Source organism: Ammodytes marinus (assembly GCF_949987685.1).
Source record: "Ammodytes marinus genome assembly, chromosome: 8".
NCBI classification, from domain to species: domain Eukaryota; kingdom Metazoa; phylum Chordata; class Actinopteri; order Uranoscopiformes; family Ammodytidae; genus Ammodytes; species Ammodytes marinus.
In genome coordinates this window covers 26,410,107-26,430,144 of record NC_137212.1, presented here as the reverse complement: position 1 = coordinate 26,430,144, position 20,038 = coordinate 26,410,107, and the positions used below count along the sequence as shown (strand labels likewise).

The following is a 20,038-nucleotide window of genomic DNA, read 5'->3' as shown; positions in this document are numbered from 1 at the left end:
CCCCCATCATGGACGTAGTAGATCTTCGGCTTGATCATTGTAGCATTGCAAGATATTGTTTCTTGCATTGTTCTGTTAATAGCTTCAATGGAACAACAAAGGCTTTATTTATTGAGGGGAAAAAAGGGCCCAATATTTTTAACCAAATAAGTTACCGTTTGGGTAGTTATATAGTATACAGTATACATACAGTATATTGGAATCCTTGTGAGCTGGATTAGTGAGTTACAGGATTTTACTGCTGACACACACACACCCACCCCACCACACACACACACACACACACAGACCCCCCCCCCCCCACACACACACACACACACACACACACACACAGACACAAGCCTGGGCTAATGTCATTAGTCTAGGAATACAGATGAGAGAATCTTCAACAACTCTGGATTAGGCTTTGGTTAAGGCAATAAGAAGTTAAGCTTATGTGCAAAGATGTAACGCTTGAGTTCTTTGCCTGAGATCAGATCGATCAGTGCATGCACAGGCCGTCAACAAACTTTGACAAAGTTGGTCCGAATGGTCCATACAGGTCTAACGCTGGACACAAGTAAACATCAGCTCATGCCCCCCCCCCCCCCCCCACCCGCCCACACACACACACCCCCAAAAAATCCAGTTTGTTTTCCCCACCTCACCAGCAGACTGTGAAAAATCTATTTTAATGGCAGTCTGAGAACCAAAGGCATACTTACATGCTGTAAAGATGATAACAGAAACACGCCACTTACTATTTTTTTTTAAACTCTGTTAACAAAGACTCCACTGTGTGAAAGTTCAGATCCTGCAGAGGCTACATATCAGAGCTAAAGCAAGTGCCTTTTAAGGAGAACACAGCACGCCGCCTCTGTGAATTTACAAGCAAAGCGAGTACATAAACAACCACAAAACCAGATAAAGAAGACCAATCTACAACATGTAAGCTCTGCAAATTACATCAGGATAGTAACTTGATCTCGTGATATCTTTGGTATATTTCAGTGAGCATGAGAAAATCAAAGCATTGGCATTTACACAGTGTAGCTGTGTGAACCAGGGACCTTTTCAACGTATAAATATCATCATGAAACTTTGCTATTCTATTACTTATAATTAAAACAATACATTTTTTGTGTTTGCAATTTTTTTTTTATCTTTGAATAAATATGATAATTGTAAATTTGCATTTCTTTGAAAACAAAACATCTAGATGTCTGATAAAGCCCGAGTTAAAATCTGGTTGGTTGTAGAGGGGAAATATACATACACAAACAGGGTTTAGTAAAAAAAACACCTAAATGTACATTTTGGACCTTTTATTTATACTATCATATTAAAGAAGACATTCAAGCAATTGAAACAAAATAGACAAAAAATCGCAAAATTGACAAGTGCTTGGAAAAATGATGTTTTTGCCTCTGCATTGTCTCGCCTTAAACCCTCATCTCTTAAGTGTACTTAACTATCTTTTTTGTTTTTTTGTTTTTAACAGTGTGTTGTTCCTTTATGTAACTCCAATCCCTTGTTTGTTTCTGCCCTACTAGGTGGAGCTGCATCTGAAGCCCATCCAGTCTATGCTGACCCACCAGAAGCCACTAGCCTTCGTGCTCAACTCCCCCCAACCACTGATCTGGAAGATCAAGACAGAGAACCTGGCCCTGGGCGTCAAACGTACCTTTCATGTGAGTCCAGCATCACTAAAAAGCCTTTAAGTCCTACTTCCTAAAACTGTGTATTCATTTCCTGGCTAAAACCTTACTCCCATTACAGTAGCCTTCTCTCCCTCTCTCAGTCAAATATTTCAAGAGATATAACACTTTGCAGAGGAGGCCCTCTCTCTCTCCACAAAAGGCTTGTCATACACAGTCATTGTATAGCGAGGCATTCGTCTCTGCATACTGACACGTAATGATTCAATCCGTGCATACCTCTTTAGGTTACAGCTGTGCACTCCTCTCAGAGCAGAGGCGAATTCATTCCTAAACATTTTCTTTCGTGCGATTGTAAGTCAATTGTGGAAGCAGTTTGAGAAGTACATGTCTGACTAATATAAATATTCTTTTGATTTATATCAAGTGATTCAGTATATAATTATATAATTATATAATCGCCATTTCCCAGACTCAACCCAGTATCACTCCCTCGCTTTGTGGTGTAGAATGTGTCTAAGAAGGTGAGATATGCTCTGTCAGCTTTCTCCACACCCTATAACCACAGGCCCATATCCCCACTGCCTCCTCCCTCCCTCCCTCCTTTAAGCAGTCTTGTTGATAGCTTGGCAGCTGTTCAAATCAGACAGGGTGTATCCGTCCGTACACCACAATAATCCTAACAAGGGGGAATGTGTGGTAGCAAACACCAAACCACTAAAGCTGTGCTGATCCCTCACCCTAATACAGATATTTCGGCTAAAATCCTAAATTATGTTGTTCATTTGTTTGACATGCTAAAATGTGAGCATAACATGAACACAAGTAGAGAAAAGTCATTAAATCCTAGTCATTAAGGTCAGTTACACAGCTTTCATTTTAGGTGCGCAAGCATTAGCTAACATTAGCCATATATGCTACTTGGTCATACCACACAAAGTTAGGCTGTAGCAGAAAAGCCTCAAGTGTACTGAATTAGGAAATGGTGTGTTTCATTTCCAATGAATTCAAGACAGTTGTTTTTTTCTTCTTCATTCAGAGTGTTACATCTTCTCACGTTTAAGCTGTCAGTTGTATCTCAATAACATGACAGAGGGCTGTGCTATGACCAGGTTCATAATCGGGTGGTGGAAAAGAAGAGTTGTTTTGTAGGGGATATCCCAGCCTAGTTAGAGCCAGGTCCCCTGGAGAGACAGCCATATTTAGTTAAGGTACCATGGGGCCTCGCTGGGAAACTTAATAAAAAAATGTAAAAATGGACTGCTCTGGTGCCCTTGTTACAAAGCCCATGTATCACACGAGAAAGTCAGAGCAAAACAAGGTCCAGAAGCCTGTGCTGTGGCTTGCTTGACTATATTGGTCTGGAAAGATTTTCTTCTCTGCCTTTATGCTTCTGCAGGCATTTTAATGTCTTCTTCTTTTCCTACGAGTAATCATTTTCAATTGTATGTTAACACCACAGCGTTGTGCAGGAATGCAGTATCAGGTACACAAATCATTTCCATGTGTGGTGGAGAGGGTTTTACCTCTCATGAGCAAAACATTGTTCCGTTAAAGCCAATGTGACATGGAGAAAAATATACACGGATTGCAAATTCCTTGCGTTATGCACTGCCTTATCTACGGCCAATGCATGCACTCGCATTTTCTATTAAGAAGCTGGTGGTATTCCCCTTACATGTTCTCCGTCCCAGCCACTTTCACATCTAGAAAAGCTACATGATCAATATGCCTCTTCTAGACCAATATGAAACTTTTGAGGCTTATCCGACGTGACTTTCCTCAAACATACTTATTAGCAAATCACCACTTCTGCATTGAAAGTGATTAATATGCACTAAAGTATATGCAGTGAATTTTCTTTCTCTTTTTAAATAGTTGTTCCTGTGCTTGAGCAGCATCATTGCATTTGCTTTCAGAGAAATGCACAACACCAAGGCATGAGGCCCACATCATGCCAAATCATTATTATTTCCTGTAGTAATGGAAATGTTCTCATGTCAAAAAACAAACCGTTGCATTTCATAAAGATGGATGTTCATCTGGCCGGCCTCCTGTGTTTTCCTAAGCTGTGAAAATGTGTGGCTCAGTGAGATGGGTGTTTCTGCAGAGACCAGCAGGTCGCTATCACAATAAATGTCTCCCCTTGTCAGTGGTGGCGGACAGCAAACAGCTGACAACCATCATTAAAGTCTGCAGTCCATGCAGGGCTGTTGCTGTGTGGTGTTGGACATCGGGTTCTTTTGCAGAGCACTCACTGTACACTCACTTACACACCTTAAACTCACATGAAACAGAGGCCCCTCTGAATATACTTTACATGATAAGATACGTCTCTCTATTAGAGTTCACAGTATAGAGATGTGGTATTAACTTGGCTCTTTATACTTGTCTGACCCCATAGTTTCTGTTTTAAAGTGTGGCTTATCCTGACAGTGGAGAAAGAGGGCCCCTCTCTAGTCAGACAAAGCTGAGCTAATGGCTTTTGACTGACCATAGGGCCCCCCTCTGAATTGTGGTGTTAAGTATTTTGTGTCTGAGTGACAACACTGAGGCCCCTTGGCAGTGCAAGCTGTTGGTATCTCATCCACCAGCCCGACTGCACGGGGCTGTATGTACCCCAGATGCTGCTCCTCTTCTCAGGTTCTGTCCACAATGACCCCCCCCCCCCACCCCTACTCCTTAACATGCCACACAACTCAAATAGCTCACAACATTCTTCTGCATCACTCTTTTCTTCAGTTATGAAATTGCAATCAACTGTTTCGCCAAGCGCCTGCTTTTCATGAGAGACAAGTCTTTCATGATGAAAAAGTAATGCTGTTTTGGGTTGCCCGGGGTTGCTGAATTGTAAACTTTCATAAATCCAATCGGGAGGTGCTGACATTAGCCTTAACTCTGATACCATTCACAGGGCCCCAGGAAATAGTCATGACCCCAAAACAGCTTCAGTTTGTTAGCAAGACATGCTAACAATAGAAGCTTACCTTGGAACAAATAAATATACTGTAATCCATTCCATATGCAGTCGTTAAACTTTGATAGGACAATTATTTTGGGGAGGGGTTTGGGGTGAACGGTCAGTTCATTTTATGAACTTGTACTGGACCCTTAACTAAGGCTATGAGCAAGGCTTTAAAACATGACTACAAATGCAAAAATCTTTGTGTATAAGTGACCTTTCCAATTCCCTGCACTTCCTGATCCTTGCCTCTCATGTTAAGAGGTTGGTTTGGTGAGATATATAGTGACATAGTCAAGAGGAACCAGTATTGGGCTTAATAACACTTCAGAACAGGAACCCCTCTGCCAGACCTCCCTCACACTCCCTTTTTTCGCATCGGGAGAGGCAGTTTCCTGGGACTAATTGGACTCTGAATCAGGCCTGCCAGTCCTTGTTTCCTGGTTGCCAGTTCTGTAGGCTGTGTGGTGGACATGTATGCGCTGCCTGGAGAACAGCTTCAGTAAGACAGACTCTGTTGCTGTTGGCCACTGGACGCTATAGCAGTCTTTTAACATTCCACAGTCCAGACGTTTGTTGTAAAACATGTTCTTGGTATTAGTACTCTCTACGTCAAGCTGCAGCATGCGGGAGTCATCGCCGGTTCTAAAATGACGTGAAATATGAACACTGAAATCAGGCCAACTTTTATTTTACCAAGGGACATTAGGGATTCCAAGTGAGACACATGTGCAGAGTGTGCGATGTATGTACTGTATGTTGACTCTGTGGCCCAAATGTATATGTTTCTTTTTCTAGGGCTTAGGAGAAGGAGGGCTGTGTTGCATCTCTTGCTTGAAAGGCTTCATCTGGATCAAATGTTGTATGACTCTTGATGGAACAACACTGTTAAGTTTTTGCTGTTGGCTTGTGTTGCCTATTGTTTGTTTGCCAAGCCCTTTTTTGCCATTTCACTCCTGTATATCTTTCATTAGTTTGAATGGAGCTTGGAGCGTGAGCCCTCCTCGGCGTAATTGTTAATGGAAACCATTGGGTAGCCACAATTGCTTTTTATTATTTGGAGAGAGCGGGAATGGCAGGGGAAGGTTCCAGAGTGGCGCTCAGGACATATGGTATTGTTTTCTGCGCAACAGAGCCTGCCAGGTTCAGGGGTAACACACGCACTGTTGCAGCGTATATACGACGTGATTAGCCCCACATATCTCATCAAGAGAGGCTAGATCAAATCAGCCACAGAAGCATTTATCACATCAATACCACCAGAGAGTTCTGCATGGCTTATGCTATCCATCAACCCCTTTTTCTGCACTTTGCATCCCCCCCACTCCTCTGTTTGCAACACCTCTTCATTTCCAAACAGCCTTTTGCTAGTTCCCAGCCTGTGGGTGTTAGGAGGATTACACTACAGCTCTATGATAATTGATCTCAAACATTTGGCTTGCATTCTACTTTGTTCCTGCACATGTGGCCGGTGATGAAGAGAAGCCTTTGGTTATAATTCAAAGGACAGTGTGTTTAAATAGTACTTTAAACAGATATAATATTGAAACCCATTAGTTTACATTAGTGCATGCAGCAGTTGAGCATATGAGTTGTTGGGAGTAACAAGCCGGCTGCAAAAACCATCCCAATATCAGTACATGAGTCTTTACGCTTGCGAACATGAAAGCAGGAGTTTTTTAGTCCCCATGGTATGTAACTAACTTCTCCTCTGCATTCTTTGCTTGCACTCAACTGCCAATGCCGAGGGATTTCTCTTTGGTTGAAGTACTATCCAGCTTTTATGTATTTTACTTTAGAGCAAATTACAAGGCCTACACGGACGGACAACAAAGTCTTTCTTCGGGACAGTTTGTTGGCAGTAATAGGAACAGATTGCTCAATGAGATATGAGCTTATATAGTGAGGTTATGCTTTGCTTGGCAATGGGCTGTCGTTCGCAGCTCAGACACACTCTAGATAGAAAGAAGACCTTTTGCAGCAAGCACTGGTTGGTCATGAAGTCAACATGAATCCACATGAAAATTCTCATACAAGAATGGACAAAAAGGGATTTTCCAACACACACTTTGCTCAATTATTCTATAATAGATCTCTTGAATTTATTCCTCCGCAAATACTAACTAAGGTTATTGACAGCTCATGTAAATAGAATGTAGTATAGAAATATCTATATTTTTATACAATTTTTGGTGTTACTCAATAAACGGCAACGCTTCCATGCTGCAAAGATTTATAAACATGAGTCAAAAATGGCAAAATGGAAAAACTCAGTGCAATAATGATCTTGACATGACAGAAGGAATAACACGACTCTCTATTGGAGACGGGTTAGTCGTTTGCTGATCATAAAACTGTCTGGAGAGATGTGCTGGAGCTAGCTCATCCCGAGGACTGCTACTCTACGCCAGGTGATTTTGATTTATTACTTGGAGCTTTATTTACCATCAGATCCTGTTGCCACCGTCATACGATCTTAAAAATGATTAATAGTTCAGCTTTTTTAAATAATTAATTCTCAGGTCATTTTCATTCCAAACCGAGCTGCAGAAATTGCCCTGCGTCCTCTCAAACTGTTACCTCTCTCCTCCTCCTCCCAGCTCGGCACAAACAAGACAGTTCGGTGCCAGGAAAACTATACTAAACAGATTCAGACGCAAATGAAATGGACTTGCGCAAGAGGAAAAATTGCATAAAAAAGTGTGCTTTCCTTAGCGCTGGCTTTGAGCCTGCAGGAAAATAGAGCCCCAAGTCTTTTTGGTCCATCAACCGGGCATGCAACTGTGGAGGCAGACCGAGAGAGAGAGAGACAGAGATAGAGAGAGAGAGAGAGAGAGAGAGCGAGAGAGAGAGAGTTTGTTAAAGCCCAGAGTGGGTCCCTCACTTCCGTGTTTCAAATTCCTGAGGTTTCCAGCGCTCTCTGGAAGGCCTGGAGCTAATTTGGCTTTCAGGCTTTCCCCCCTCTAATTCTTCGCAACTAATTATGGTCCTATTCCCGCAATTAAACTGATAAACTGTGCTGAGCTTGGCAAAGGTCATAGCCAAGAAACCCCTAGCCCCTTGTGCTAACCTGCTCAGGGCAGCACCTCTGCATCACAGTCGTAGTTAACACACTAAAAATAAAAAAATCAAGCCGTTGATTCTTCGACAGAGTCTCTCTCTCTCTCTCCTAGGCTGCTCTATTTACTGCCTGTGGTGACAATGCCAGGAACATTGAGTGGAGCTTCCAGAGGTCAGACAGATGTTACGCATGAAGTGGGATCTCAACAGTTATGTCTGAAAGAAGCCCTGAGCACCGCCTCAAAGGGATTCTGTTATCACCAAAAGTACGATTGCGATTTAGGCACAGCTTTATTGCATCATCACAAAGAAGTGCTGCTCTACGTATTCCTTCTTGGATTCAAGTGGATTTAATGTTTTAATTGGGCCTGCCAGCACTGTCTGACTTCATGCATACAGATAGGATACCTAGGGAGAAAGAAAAACAACAAGCCTGGAAAAAAAAAGAAATAGTGAGGTACGCTGTCTAGACCACGTACTTGCTTGGACTCATTTGGTTGTTCGCTTGGTGTTTTTTTTTTCGGCACATGTGAATGTTTATCTCTCTGAAATGAAGCATATGGGCCGAGCTCCATTAAGTTGCCAAAGGGGTGGTCCCTCTCTCGTCAGTAGGAACAACAGTTTCCCTGTCAAATCACACCCTGTCTTTGCCCTGTATATACATTTAAAATGTCTCTCAATTTAGTCTTTTTCTGTGACAGTTTACATTACAGCTGGATTCAGTTCAGCAACCACAACTTCCATCCCTGTAGTATTTCATACGTAGTCTTCTGGCAAAGGAGAATTGATGTTAAATTAAATGTAAAGATGAAAACTAAATTGTTTTTTTGCTAACAGCATTTACTTTAAATATTTATGTGTGTGTGTGTGTGTGTGTGTGTGTGTGTGTGTGTGTGTGTGTGTGTGTGTGTGTGTGTGTGTGTGTGTGTGTGTGTGTGTGTGTGTGTGTGTGTGTGTTTTAACCTGTTATGTTATGAGTGTGTGTGCCCGCCCACTGGCCTTTTCCTTCCGCCATTGTCTCTGTGTATTTGTCTCCTCTGTAACCCTTTGTGGTCATTTTGAAGCAGACCCACACACTAGTGATGACGCAGCCCACTGTCTAAACACTGGGAGCCAGACACCTTATTGTGTAGAGGAACATGTGTAAAAATAGGCCAGTGCATGTTTGAAGAAGCTTCAAAATAATAGTTGGGATGGAGTGTGAAGGATGGGTTTCACCAATGTTTATAGGGAAAGTTTTATTTTAGAAGAAGGCCCAGCACTTTTTTTGCAGTCTGTCTGCAGGTGCTTCACATATCTGAAATAGGGATGAGCATGAGTTGAGTTGACTATTATGTGCATATCCTACTGTTAGATAAAATCGTTAAGAGTTATAACTTCTAAGTGAACTTTTGTTACCTTATCTTATACCTCCACTTAAGGTGAGACAATGCAGGTGCATATGGTAACATTTTAAATGAATAGATATTATCATGAAACTTTGCCACTTTATAAGTTGTATTAAAACAATAATTGTTTTGTATTTCTATACTTAGATACTGTATATACTATATATGTAATATTACAGTTTAGTTGATGCAAGTGCTTTAGAAGTTTAGATTTTTGGTTCGGAGTATTGAAAAAAAAACTGTTGAGATACTGGCCGTTAACGATGGTTGTATAGGAGAAATAAACAGAAGCAAAATTATAAGGTTTGGTCAAATAAACACCTTAATATACATTTTGGACCTTTTTTTAAATTTATACTAGTATGTAAGAAGAAATGTTAATATGGAAGCAAAATAGACAAACATGCTAGATTGACCAGTGCTTGAAAAAACAATACTTTGCCTTGTTTTGCTAGACATGACTAAATCTGAATAGACTGGGGTGGAAAAGAAACATGCAGTCATGTGTCCTGTCATTTTGGGGCATTGACCTTATCAGCCTCTATCACAGCAGCTCCTTTGCTCTCTCTAACACTAACACACCTGCTATCTTCTCCTCATCCAGGTATCTGAGGGCTCAGAGGTCCACTTCCAGCCAGGGAACTTCTCCCTCAGCTGCCTCACCCAGCAGGAGAGCCTTCCCCATGGCAACGAGCACCTCCTCAACTGGGCCAAGAAGAAGTACAAGGCCGTCACCTCCTTCTCCGAGCTCAGGATGACTCAAGACATCTACATCAAAGTGGGAGAAGGTGTGTAGTGTGTACTAGATTCCTCAAATTCCACCAAATAGTTCCATAACCCCACAGGCACACCTCCCCCATTCCCTTGTTGAGCACCCTCAACTTTTACAACAGCTTTATTGTTTGAGCCCATGCCAGGTTTTTTTTTTCATGTATCACTCTGGGAAAAAAATAATCTCCGTCCCCTCTGCAGGCATTTTACACTTTATATAATGTGTATTTTGCATAAAAGTTGACCTTTAAGAATTATATAGTAGTGGGTAACTGTAAAGTAGGCAACTTGGTTATGAAGACTATGTGAAAGTGAACTTGGCTGAAAGTCACTGACAATACATTGTCCCTATATACAAATCCTCAGAAATATCTGTCATTAGTTCTTCCTTTCGAAAGCAAAAAAGCAAGTTTAATATATAGCACACACACCAAGGCTATTCAGAGTGCCTTGCATAGAAAGCTTATAAAAGAACAACAAATACAAAGAAAATTAGCACTCAAATGAATGGATACAAAGCTACATAAAACACAATACAATTCATTACAATAATACATATATTACAATAAAATACACTAATATTTCATAATAAGTCACTCACAGCATTTGAAGGTCAGACTGTAATATGGAGCAGTTAAAAGCAAAGGTGAACCTCAACAATGAAGCCCCGTGGTATTCTCAGGAGAAGTCATGATTGATCTTCACACATGTTTTTGGTCGTGGACTTTCGATTCTTCTTTCTACCACCCGCCAGCTCCATATAGAGTTAACAGGCAGCACACCCCCGACGTCACAATGCATCAGCTCTCAAACAGGACATTTGCTTTTAAATGAGCATCTTTCACTATATGGATATAAGTAATGACTCCACTACAGTCATCATACTACTCTGTCTCTCTCTCTCCTTCTCTCTCTCTCTCTCTCTCTGTAAGTTGCTGTGGGGAGAACAGTGTGGTTTGCTCTTGAAGCCTTCAAGCGTTTTGGCTTGCGTCCTTAGGGGGCGAGGGGGGGGGGGGGGGGTCGGGGGGAGGGGCTGTGGTTTGGCCAAAAGCCCCGGACTGCAGAGATGTTTACCTCCAGCTAAAAGAGCTGTAGATTTCCACTCCTTCACATTAGTCAGTGGTGTTTCATGAAGATGGACAGATTCTCTCTCTCTCTCTCTGCTTCCCAACCAGCAGCCCCCCCTCCCCCCTCCTTACCAGTGCCACAAGGGTTCCGGTAGAAGAAGGATGCCAACCTTTCAGTTTACACTTTGTCTAAGGCTCTGTTTGCCAAATAAGGAAGCAGCTGTCTTGTGTTTTCTCTTCTCCAGTGGTGAGAAAAAGGGCCCTAACCTTCTCAAAGTTCTCTCTTAGCACTTCACACACTATTTAACGGTCGAGAAAGTGGAGGGAAAAAACAAACACTTTAAGGTTTTTATGAAATATGTTTATGAACATTATTGCCATGTTATTGTGGAGGAGTTTCTGCTACGACCCCCTTGCTTAGTTTTCCCACAAAATAACCACAAGAGACATTTCCCTGTTGATGAGAAGACAGGCCATGCCAACGAGAGCACGCCCCAACCTCATCCAACAACACAAGGTGGCATGGGCCTGGTTAGTGCTTATACAATGGGATGATAACAACGCATTAAGATACAATTCAAATTCGTACATTCACATCAAACTACTATGCGTATTATAAGGTCCTGTGTAATCTTCTGACTTTAGTATCAACACAATATAGAAGACTGTTACGGCCGTGTGCACCTGTAGTATAACAAGACGAACAACAATAAGCAACTTGGGCAACAGAAAGCATAATGTCAGTTTAGTGTATGGATTTATATAAAGATATTATAAATGAGCCCTACGTGAACAGAAAAAGTGTTCTAGATTACAATCATGAGTTCATGAGGTGTGTTTTGGGGCCCTTGGTAGCTTGGGGCCCCAGGCAAATGCTTACCTTTGCCCAATGGTAAGTCTGATGGAACAGCTGGGTCAAAGCAAGCCCCGCAGACAGAACCCCTCCGAAGAGTAACACACATCTCTCCACTTTTCAGATCCATTCTTCTCTGACACCTGCAAGATTGATAGCAAGTTCCTGTCTCTGAACTACCTGGGTGGATACGTGCAGCCGCAGACATCAAAGGGCTGCGTGCTCTCTGGACCCGACAAAGACCAAGAGGTCCATATCATTGAGCTCCAAGCCCCCAACTCCAGCAGGTGAGCAGCAAACAGACAAGAAAACAACATGGTGTCATGCTTTGTTTTAGAGGTCTAGACCATCTCACTTTAATCCCCATGGAGCTTGTTTTCGATGGTAACTACAACATGATGAAGTTGAAGGGGGGGTAGGGTGGTACTATTAATTTATCGCTGTCTCTTATGAGAAAATGATTTAAAAACTCTGGGTTGCCAGATAATTTCCTCACACTCCCTCGGCGGAGTGATTACTCTCTCTCTACACCCAGAAGACCTGCAGATCTGGGAACGTGTTGCTGGCTCTGTGCTGTATCTCACTCTAATGCTATCTGCTCTGCAGTGCATATGTTGTCTGCTTTTCTTCTGGGAATGGGTCCAGCTTGTTTTAATTAGCTGGCCAGACACAGAAGATAACCCTACGTCGACCTAATTCTTTTTTCCTTTCTCTCTCTCTCTCCCTCTCTCCCTCTCTCTCTCTCCCTCTCCCTCTCTCTCTCTCCCTCTCTCTCTCTTTCTCTCTCTCTCTCTGTGCAGTGCCTTCCAGGTGGATGTCATAGTGGAGCTGCGGCCTCTGGAGGACGGGGCCCCGCTGCATCGTGACGTGGTCCTGCTGCTCAAGTGCACCAAGTCAGTCAACTGGGTCATCAAGGCCCACAGTGTGATCGGCAAGCTGACCGTAGTGGTAAGCTATGGCTACCGAGCGTGACAACAGATAAAACAAGCTTTTTCATCCAGCCAGGCACCACTTTTATTTTTTTCTTTATGGACACATCACCATCGCAAGTCAAGTCACAGACAGACTCCCATCCACCAAAGCATTAGTCACACTAGAAATGTGTGTTGAGTTGGGTCCTGGTCCCCACCGCTGTATAGGAGAGAGGGAGCAGATAACAGGTTATGGAGGAACTGTGAAATTTCATCACGGCATCTCCAGGGATTGTCATCACATTTGGAGAGGCAATGGGGCAGGGTGTGGGGGGTTGGTGGGGCCCGCATCACGTATTTTCAGAATCCAAGGCTACTGCACATAGAGCCACTTAGCTGTTCCCATCAGTCACAATGTGAGTTATGAGCCGCTCTTGCTTCAGGCGCTCTCTAAAGCCGTTTCTACCTTGCCACACGCAAAAGAAAAACACTGGCTAATTACTGCAATAGATCAGAGTGCCCTTTACTCTGAAATGTGGTTTTGAATTGGTACATCTCATCGCTGAGTATGATAGTAAAGTTTTGATATTAAATCTTCATAAGTGTTACTCAAGTCGCTAAGGATCCTCAGGCACTGTGAGAATATGACACCTTACAGTGTGTACACTTTGGGAGAACAGTTTAACTGTATGTCATGTGGATGGGGGAATTGGCAGTCGGCCAACCGCCCATGATTGCTCCAGGGATGGAATTTTCAAGTCCCGAGAAGAAGAAACCGGGAAGGTATATTTGACATATACCATTTTTTCTAAATAATTTGAGTCTGGGGACATTTTGTATCTAATGTATGGTTGGCCCTATGGTTGGTGCCAGTTCATTTGCTGTTGCTTTTCGTGTGCACTTTTCAGCTGTTAGCCCAGGTTTCAGTGGAGATGTCCAGGGGGCTTCTGTGTTTCCTCATGGTGTAATGCTGATACTCCTATGGGTTCTTCAGCTATGGCACTGCTGCACTCTTTGCCAGGCCCGGTGTGTTTGTACAGCTGCCCCTGTCACTGCTGTAGGCCACAGTACGTCAGTCAGGTTGTGTGAGTGTAATGCCAGGTCACAGCCTACTGGTACTTCCAGAACAGCACAGATGGATACTAGTTATGTCTCTGACTGAGGTACCCAACAGATCTATGTTGTCTTATATACCCACTTAACACTTGCACAACAATATAGCAGTTTAAGGAATATAGATATTGTTATAGCCCCATGCTAGATAATTTTTAAATGTCTCCATGGATGGCAATGGCTGTCTGTCACATTCCCATCACATTGATATACGCAGTCTGCGCTGGCCTTTAGGTTGAACGTTGGTGATCATTCTCATCACCATTAGGTCAAATCTTTGATAAATTGTTTACTGCTTTGGTTTATGACCAAAAACCTGCAAACGTATTAAAAGTGCCATTTAACCTCAGCTGTATTTTGTGTTAGCATGCGACCATGCTACGTTAAGATGGTTGACCATGGTACAAATTATACCTGCATAACATAAACATTTTTAAATAGTTATTTTGATAATGTTAGCATTCTATATTACCATTTACAGTGTATAGAAGCACACAACATGCTTGTGGTAGCATGGCTTTAGACTGTTAGTTTTGTTCCTGCATTAATGGTTAACATTAAAGTGCGCATTTTGCATCACATGTGACCATTACACAAACAGGTTCACAAAATACTGAAATACATGGTGAATGTGTGTTCAAGTGTCAGAACCTGTTGAGACACAACCACCTGCGAGTGCAGCAACGTTATCATCAGTGTAAAAACCCCAGAGGGATGGTCAGTTCCCAAATAGCTGACTCTTTGACTTTTACTTGACAACAGTTACATATCACAGGATGCCGTGCTTGTGCAACCAGTGTTTGGGAGAGTGTCAACTATGTGAGCGATATGATAGCCTCGTAAAAAAAAAAAAAGGCCTCGATTCTGTCAGTGGAGCAGGTTCTCCTTAGTGTTGCTCAAGAGACTCCGATGTGTGGGAAATGTCTGTGAGAAAGAATCCTCAACTCCCTCACACAGGGAGGGTATGCAGCAAGGGCAGGACACCATTTCTAGGAGCACACAACTAACATATTGGCTTCCCAGCATTGATTGAACAGCGACACACCCATTACCTCACACTCATTCACATTAATCATACTTGACACAGAATGAGAACAAGACTGTACTTGAAATTGAATATGTGTGTGGTAATACTTAGTACAGTAAATCATGTCATTGGTTTCTGCAGATCTTACTTTAAAGTAGGCCTACAAAAATATATTTTTTGATATACTTTCCTTTCTTTTTCCTCTAGGCCTCTAATACCGTGAGTGTTGGTTCCAATACGGAGAAACTGATGGAAGTGTCCAAATCCCCTAAGCAGCAATTGCCATCTGGGTCGCAGGCCTTGATCAAGTGGGCAGCCGAACATGGCTACAGCCCAGTCACGTCCTACACCAGCACTGCTGTGGCCAACCACTTCAATATCCGCCTGAGAGAGCCAGGTAAATTGAAGAAATATCCTTGGGAATTCTCCACACAGAATATAATGTTCTGAAGAAAATAGCGTGTCAGCATTTTCTGGTGAATGCTTGATGTCAAAATCACTTTATGTCAAAATCAGTGAATATCCCCTCACGATCTACTACCTGAATGCACTGGCATGTTGCTAGCCATAGCGGGCCCCTTTATTTGACATACTTTTTGTCTACATACCAGTTTACAGAGCCTAGGCTGGGTATTAACACTGGATTTTTTTCCAGCGCACACACGGTACGAACAGGTAGCGGATCGTGAGGTAATATTCACTGATTTTGACATGAAGTGATTTTGACAACAAGCATTCTCCATAATAGCTGACTGCACCTTTAAATCATAGCTCAAATACCTACGTGCAAAACATACATTTTAGCAGCTGCTGCAACTCCTTTTACAACTAATATTGCACAGAGAAACTTGTGTGAAATGGTGAAATGTTTTTTTTTAATAGTTGTAATCCTTTTGTAATTCCCCTGCCTTATAGAATCAGCCCCCTGTGAGGTTGTAAGTTAACCATATGTGACTTTGGCAGATGTAGTGGTCGTGGATCCTCTGGAGAGCATGTTCCCTCCTGAGCTGTCCATCCTGCGTCAGTCCAGTCCTCATGTTGGAGCGGGGTCCGCCTCGAGACGCTCCGGTCTGCCCTTCCCCTTCCCTCTGCCGGGGGGTGATGGCCTGCCTTACCTGCCCATGGACCAGCCGCCCTGGGAGAGCACAGGCCCCGAGGAGCATCAGGGGGCCGGCCTTAGTCTGGCCCTCAGTGTGCAGTGTGAGGACACCAGGATGGTGGTCAGCATCGATAAAGAAAGCCTGCTGGTGAGTTGGGGCCAAGCATGACTTTATCCATCATGTCCTAAGAAAAACATAAGGATGACAACCAATGGTTATTTTGTTTTTCAATTATTTAGTTGATTGTGAAAGTAAAATCAGGAACACAGAACGCATTGATCGACATATCGCATATTCTTGTTTTGGGTTTGGGTCTTTCTGCGTTGTATAGAGTCTGTCGTATTGTTTTATATTTTCATCCGGCTGAATCTGCAGCAAACAATCCACCTCTGCTTATGACCAAGACAAAAGCAAAATAATTTTTCATTTATTGTCAGTCGATAGGAATAGTTGCATCTAAACTGACGGCAAGACTGTGTACTACATACTACTATACTCAGACATGCCGAAGCACACCTATTCCAACCGTGGCATGAAACTGTAAAAAGTAAGCTGAGAAAAGTGTATGTAATGCTATAACCAGCATATTTGAGGTATTTTATTAAGAAATAAAGTGGAAAAGGCAAATTGGAAAATTATGGCAAAGTTAGATACATCAGATCTGCTTTTGGGTATTTTTTTTTATAGCGCTCTGCTCTTGCGACCCAGACCTGATGTGACAAACTGTGACAAGACAAACAGAACAACAACAAAGATGGGGGAGGCCCAGAGAGAATACCAGTGTCTGGACCAATTAGGGGGCTGAATAAATACTGTCTGCACTATTATTAGAAAAATGCTAACAGTTGCTTCCATGTTGCTAGGTTTTTTGTTTTCTAAGTGTGCTTACATTTGAATTATTACACCACAATGTTCAGTGCAGTAATAATGGCAAAGGAAAAGAAGTTCTACATGAACAAAATGTAAATGTCACTTGTAGATTAGTGCATTGGCTGCAGCCTTTTATTTTAAATACCAGCGTCCCTATTAAACACAGACTGACATTGAAGCAAGTTCTCAACATTTGGCATGTGAACACGAGGACAGCACAGTCAGTCAGCCCACATCACAGAATGGAAACTGGCATGGGCTGTAATTAGGAGAAGCTGGGGCTGGAGCTGGACCACCTTGTGGGATTTGTTTATTCCTGGGAACTCAAAGTCTTTCACAACCCGCTTTGACTTTTTAAGACTCTATTTTACAATTCTAGAAAATGAGTTAATGATAAATCAAAAAGAGATTTTGATCTTTATCCAATGTTGCATTTTTTTTTTTTTTTTTTTTTATGTTTCCCTAGACGAACGGCTTTCCTCATGCCAACCTCACGCTCCAGGATCCAGCTTGCAAAGCGACAGTCAATGCCACCCACTACACACTAGAAACTCCTCTGACGGGCTGTCACACCACCATATATCCCCTGCAGGGCAGCCCGATGGCCCTCCACATTAACTCTGTGAGTACAAGACATATTCATACATGTTCGTTTGGAACAGGTCATGCCGATCATGTAGCTGTGCTCAACCTGGGCCAAGAAGAGCCGACTCCTAGGTTTACAAAAAAAAATGAACTTCAATTTCATCAAAAACTGAAATTGTATGGTTAGATATCAGCCTCATTGGTGTTCATTTTGGCTTATGTACCCAGCCAAAATTGACTGTAAACACTTTCTGAATGGAGGCTAGTTATCCCAACAGCCATCTTCAATTTTCAGAATGGAATACAAAGATCTTAAATCACTGATGGTTTGTTCTTTTACCCAGTCTTGTAACACTGTTTGGCTATACATGGCTATGTGCTCTAATCAGTAGAGCTGAGCACCAAGGAGGTTTGATGTTTCCTAACAATACCAGCTATGAGATCACAACCAACAGCTAATGGGAAAGACCCTCGCAGAGGTTCTTTAACATAAACGCTGTTTCCACAAATTATTTTATTAATATATACATGCACAATAGCTGCATTAGCATTGTAGTTGCATTGTAGTTTTTATTTCCTGGAACAGAAAGTGAGAAATAAATATTCCTTTTTGACTGTAACGCCCATGTCCATGTGTACGTTGGTTGAACATTTGCCAGGTTTCCACTGGACTCAGCATTCACATGTCACATCCCCAGCTATCTTCATTATGAAGGAATGCATTCATTCTGTGCGTTGTTTCGGACAAGCAGGGATGAATCACTTCCTCCCCGACCTTTTTGGAAATCTTTTGTGGGGAACATTTCGGAACAACGTATTTTCTGTCAAACCCGGGCACACGTCCAAGGTCCTCTTTTGTCTTGGCTTTTGGACGGAGGGATAAACTTTGACCCGTATAGTCAAAAGAGAAATGGTCTTTGTCAAGGACCCTACACATCGACGTTAATCAGTTTTGGCTGTTGTCTCTCCTGCCCTTTGCTGGGACATGTTGATACAATTCAGCAGTCAATGGCACCAATGGCAGTCAACTTACATTTGGTGCAGACTTAAGAAAACACACTGTTAGTTGTGGTGGAGCTTGTCCTCTCATCTCATTATATCAACACTCTCTTAAAGCAGCGTGCACTCATCTTAGACCTCTGACATTCTTCTGTTCTACTGAGAAAACAAGGCCAGACACGGCAGGCACAAACTTTGTTTCATTAAAGCACTTGTACATTTTGAGATTTTTGGATATTTACGTCTTTTTTTAATGCCAGTATAAATAAAAAGGGACAAATGTACATTTAGGTGTTTATTTGACCATACATTATCCTATACAACCACCTCTAACGGACATTATCTCAACATTATCTTTATTTCAATACCAAAAAAACTCAAATTCTAAAGCATTTACATCAACTACACTTTGCATAATAATTCTTAGCACTATTCTGAAGGTCATTACAGAAGGATTTGTCCATATGTTGGTATTTGTCAAATTAATGATGAAAAATGCATTTTTAAAGATGTGTACGTAGTATTTTCTGATTTATAAAATAGGAAACAGCTGCATCTAAATTCTGTTCTTTAACTTTGGATACTAATAAAGATTTTAACTCTGGATTTTTCCTACACATAGAATTTTTTTATACTTAAAGAGATTAAACTTTTGCATAATTAGTTAAGTTATTTCTAAAATTGCACATTTATTTAAAAAAATATTTAATAAGAAAAATTACTATTTAAATGTCAGTAATCAAGTGGCAACGTTTCATGATAATATATATGAGTTAAACATTTTTGAACTTGCAGTCTCCACTTGAAGGTGTATTTTATCTTTTTGACCGCCGGCTGAAAGTTCAGGACATTCCCACATTTTGCATCCAACTCATTGTTTGCAGAATGTTTGGTCGACCCCTCTCAAAGGTTCCCATCATCGTGCCTTTGGTTTTACCCAACGCCCTTTATTAGGCAACACGGCTCACACAACTGGATCTTTGGGGGGGTGAAAAAACAAAGAAATAAAAAAAGTCTGGAAATGATTTTGGGAAAGTTTTTTTTCCCATCCACGTGTTGACTGATGTGACTCCTCTGTGGACTGCAGGTTCTGATAAGTCATGCTGAGACCAAGGACGGGAGTGGTGGGCCGTTGGAATTCGAAGACCTGGAATCTGACGACATTCTGTTCCCCAGGGAGCGAGTGGAGCTAGAGAGGAAATTTACGGAGCCCACGGAGCACCCGGCCAGCGTAGTGGTAAGACAGTGGAATCATTATGGCTTTGAGCTGCGTGTCATTGCAGGTGGTTTAAAGTTGACATATCATCTACATCTCTATGTAAATCATGCATGAGTTGGAAGAAAACTCCATTTCCCAGAGTCCCTTGGTGCTAGTAAAGACTCTTCAAATCCCTGTGTATTTCCATACTGTTGAACTTGATATGACTTTTATTCCCCTACTATTTTCCTTTGTCTCATCCATTCCTTGTTTCCCACTTATTGTTCTCGTTCATACAGTATCTCCTTTGTTTCTTCCCTATTTTGCTGGTCCATCGTAAAGGTGCAGTCAGTGATTCTGGAGAACGCCTGTTGTCAAAATCCCTTTTTCGTCAAAATCACTGAATATCTCCTCACGTTCAGCTACCTGTCCGTACTGTGTGTGTGCGCTGAAAAAAGTGTTAATACACAGCATAGTCTCTAGGCATGTTACTAGCT

At 42.0% G+C, this 20,038-nt stretch overlaps 1 protein-coding gene across 1 annotated transcript in view; it reads left to right on the top strand.

Moving 5' to 3' along the window:
* Window positions 1–20,038, top strand: part of tgfbr3 (transforming growth factor, beta receptor III) — a 78,981-nt gene that overhangs the window by 43,120 nt on the left and 15,823 nt on the right. Inside the window, exons 4-11 of the mRNA XM_080032869.1 lie at window positions 1,533–1,670; window positions 9,652–9,835; window positions 11,863–12,025; window positions 12,539–12,686; window positions 14,997–15,186; window positions 15,753–16,036; window positions 17,226–17,381; window positions 19,431–19,580. Of these exons, the coding sequence (XP_079888995.1) occupies window positions 1,533–1,670; window positions 9,652–9,835; window positions 11,863–12,025; window positions 12,539–12,686; window positions 14,997–15,186; window positions 15,753–16,036; window positions 17,226–17,381; window positions 19,431–19,580 (1,413 nt within the window). The remainder of the gene's footprint in view (window positions 1–1,532; window positions 1,671–9,651; window positions 9,836–11,862; window positions 12,026–12,538; window positions 12,687–14,996; window positions 15,187–15,752; window positions 16,037–17,225; window positions 17,382–19,430; window positions 19,581–20,038) is intronic.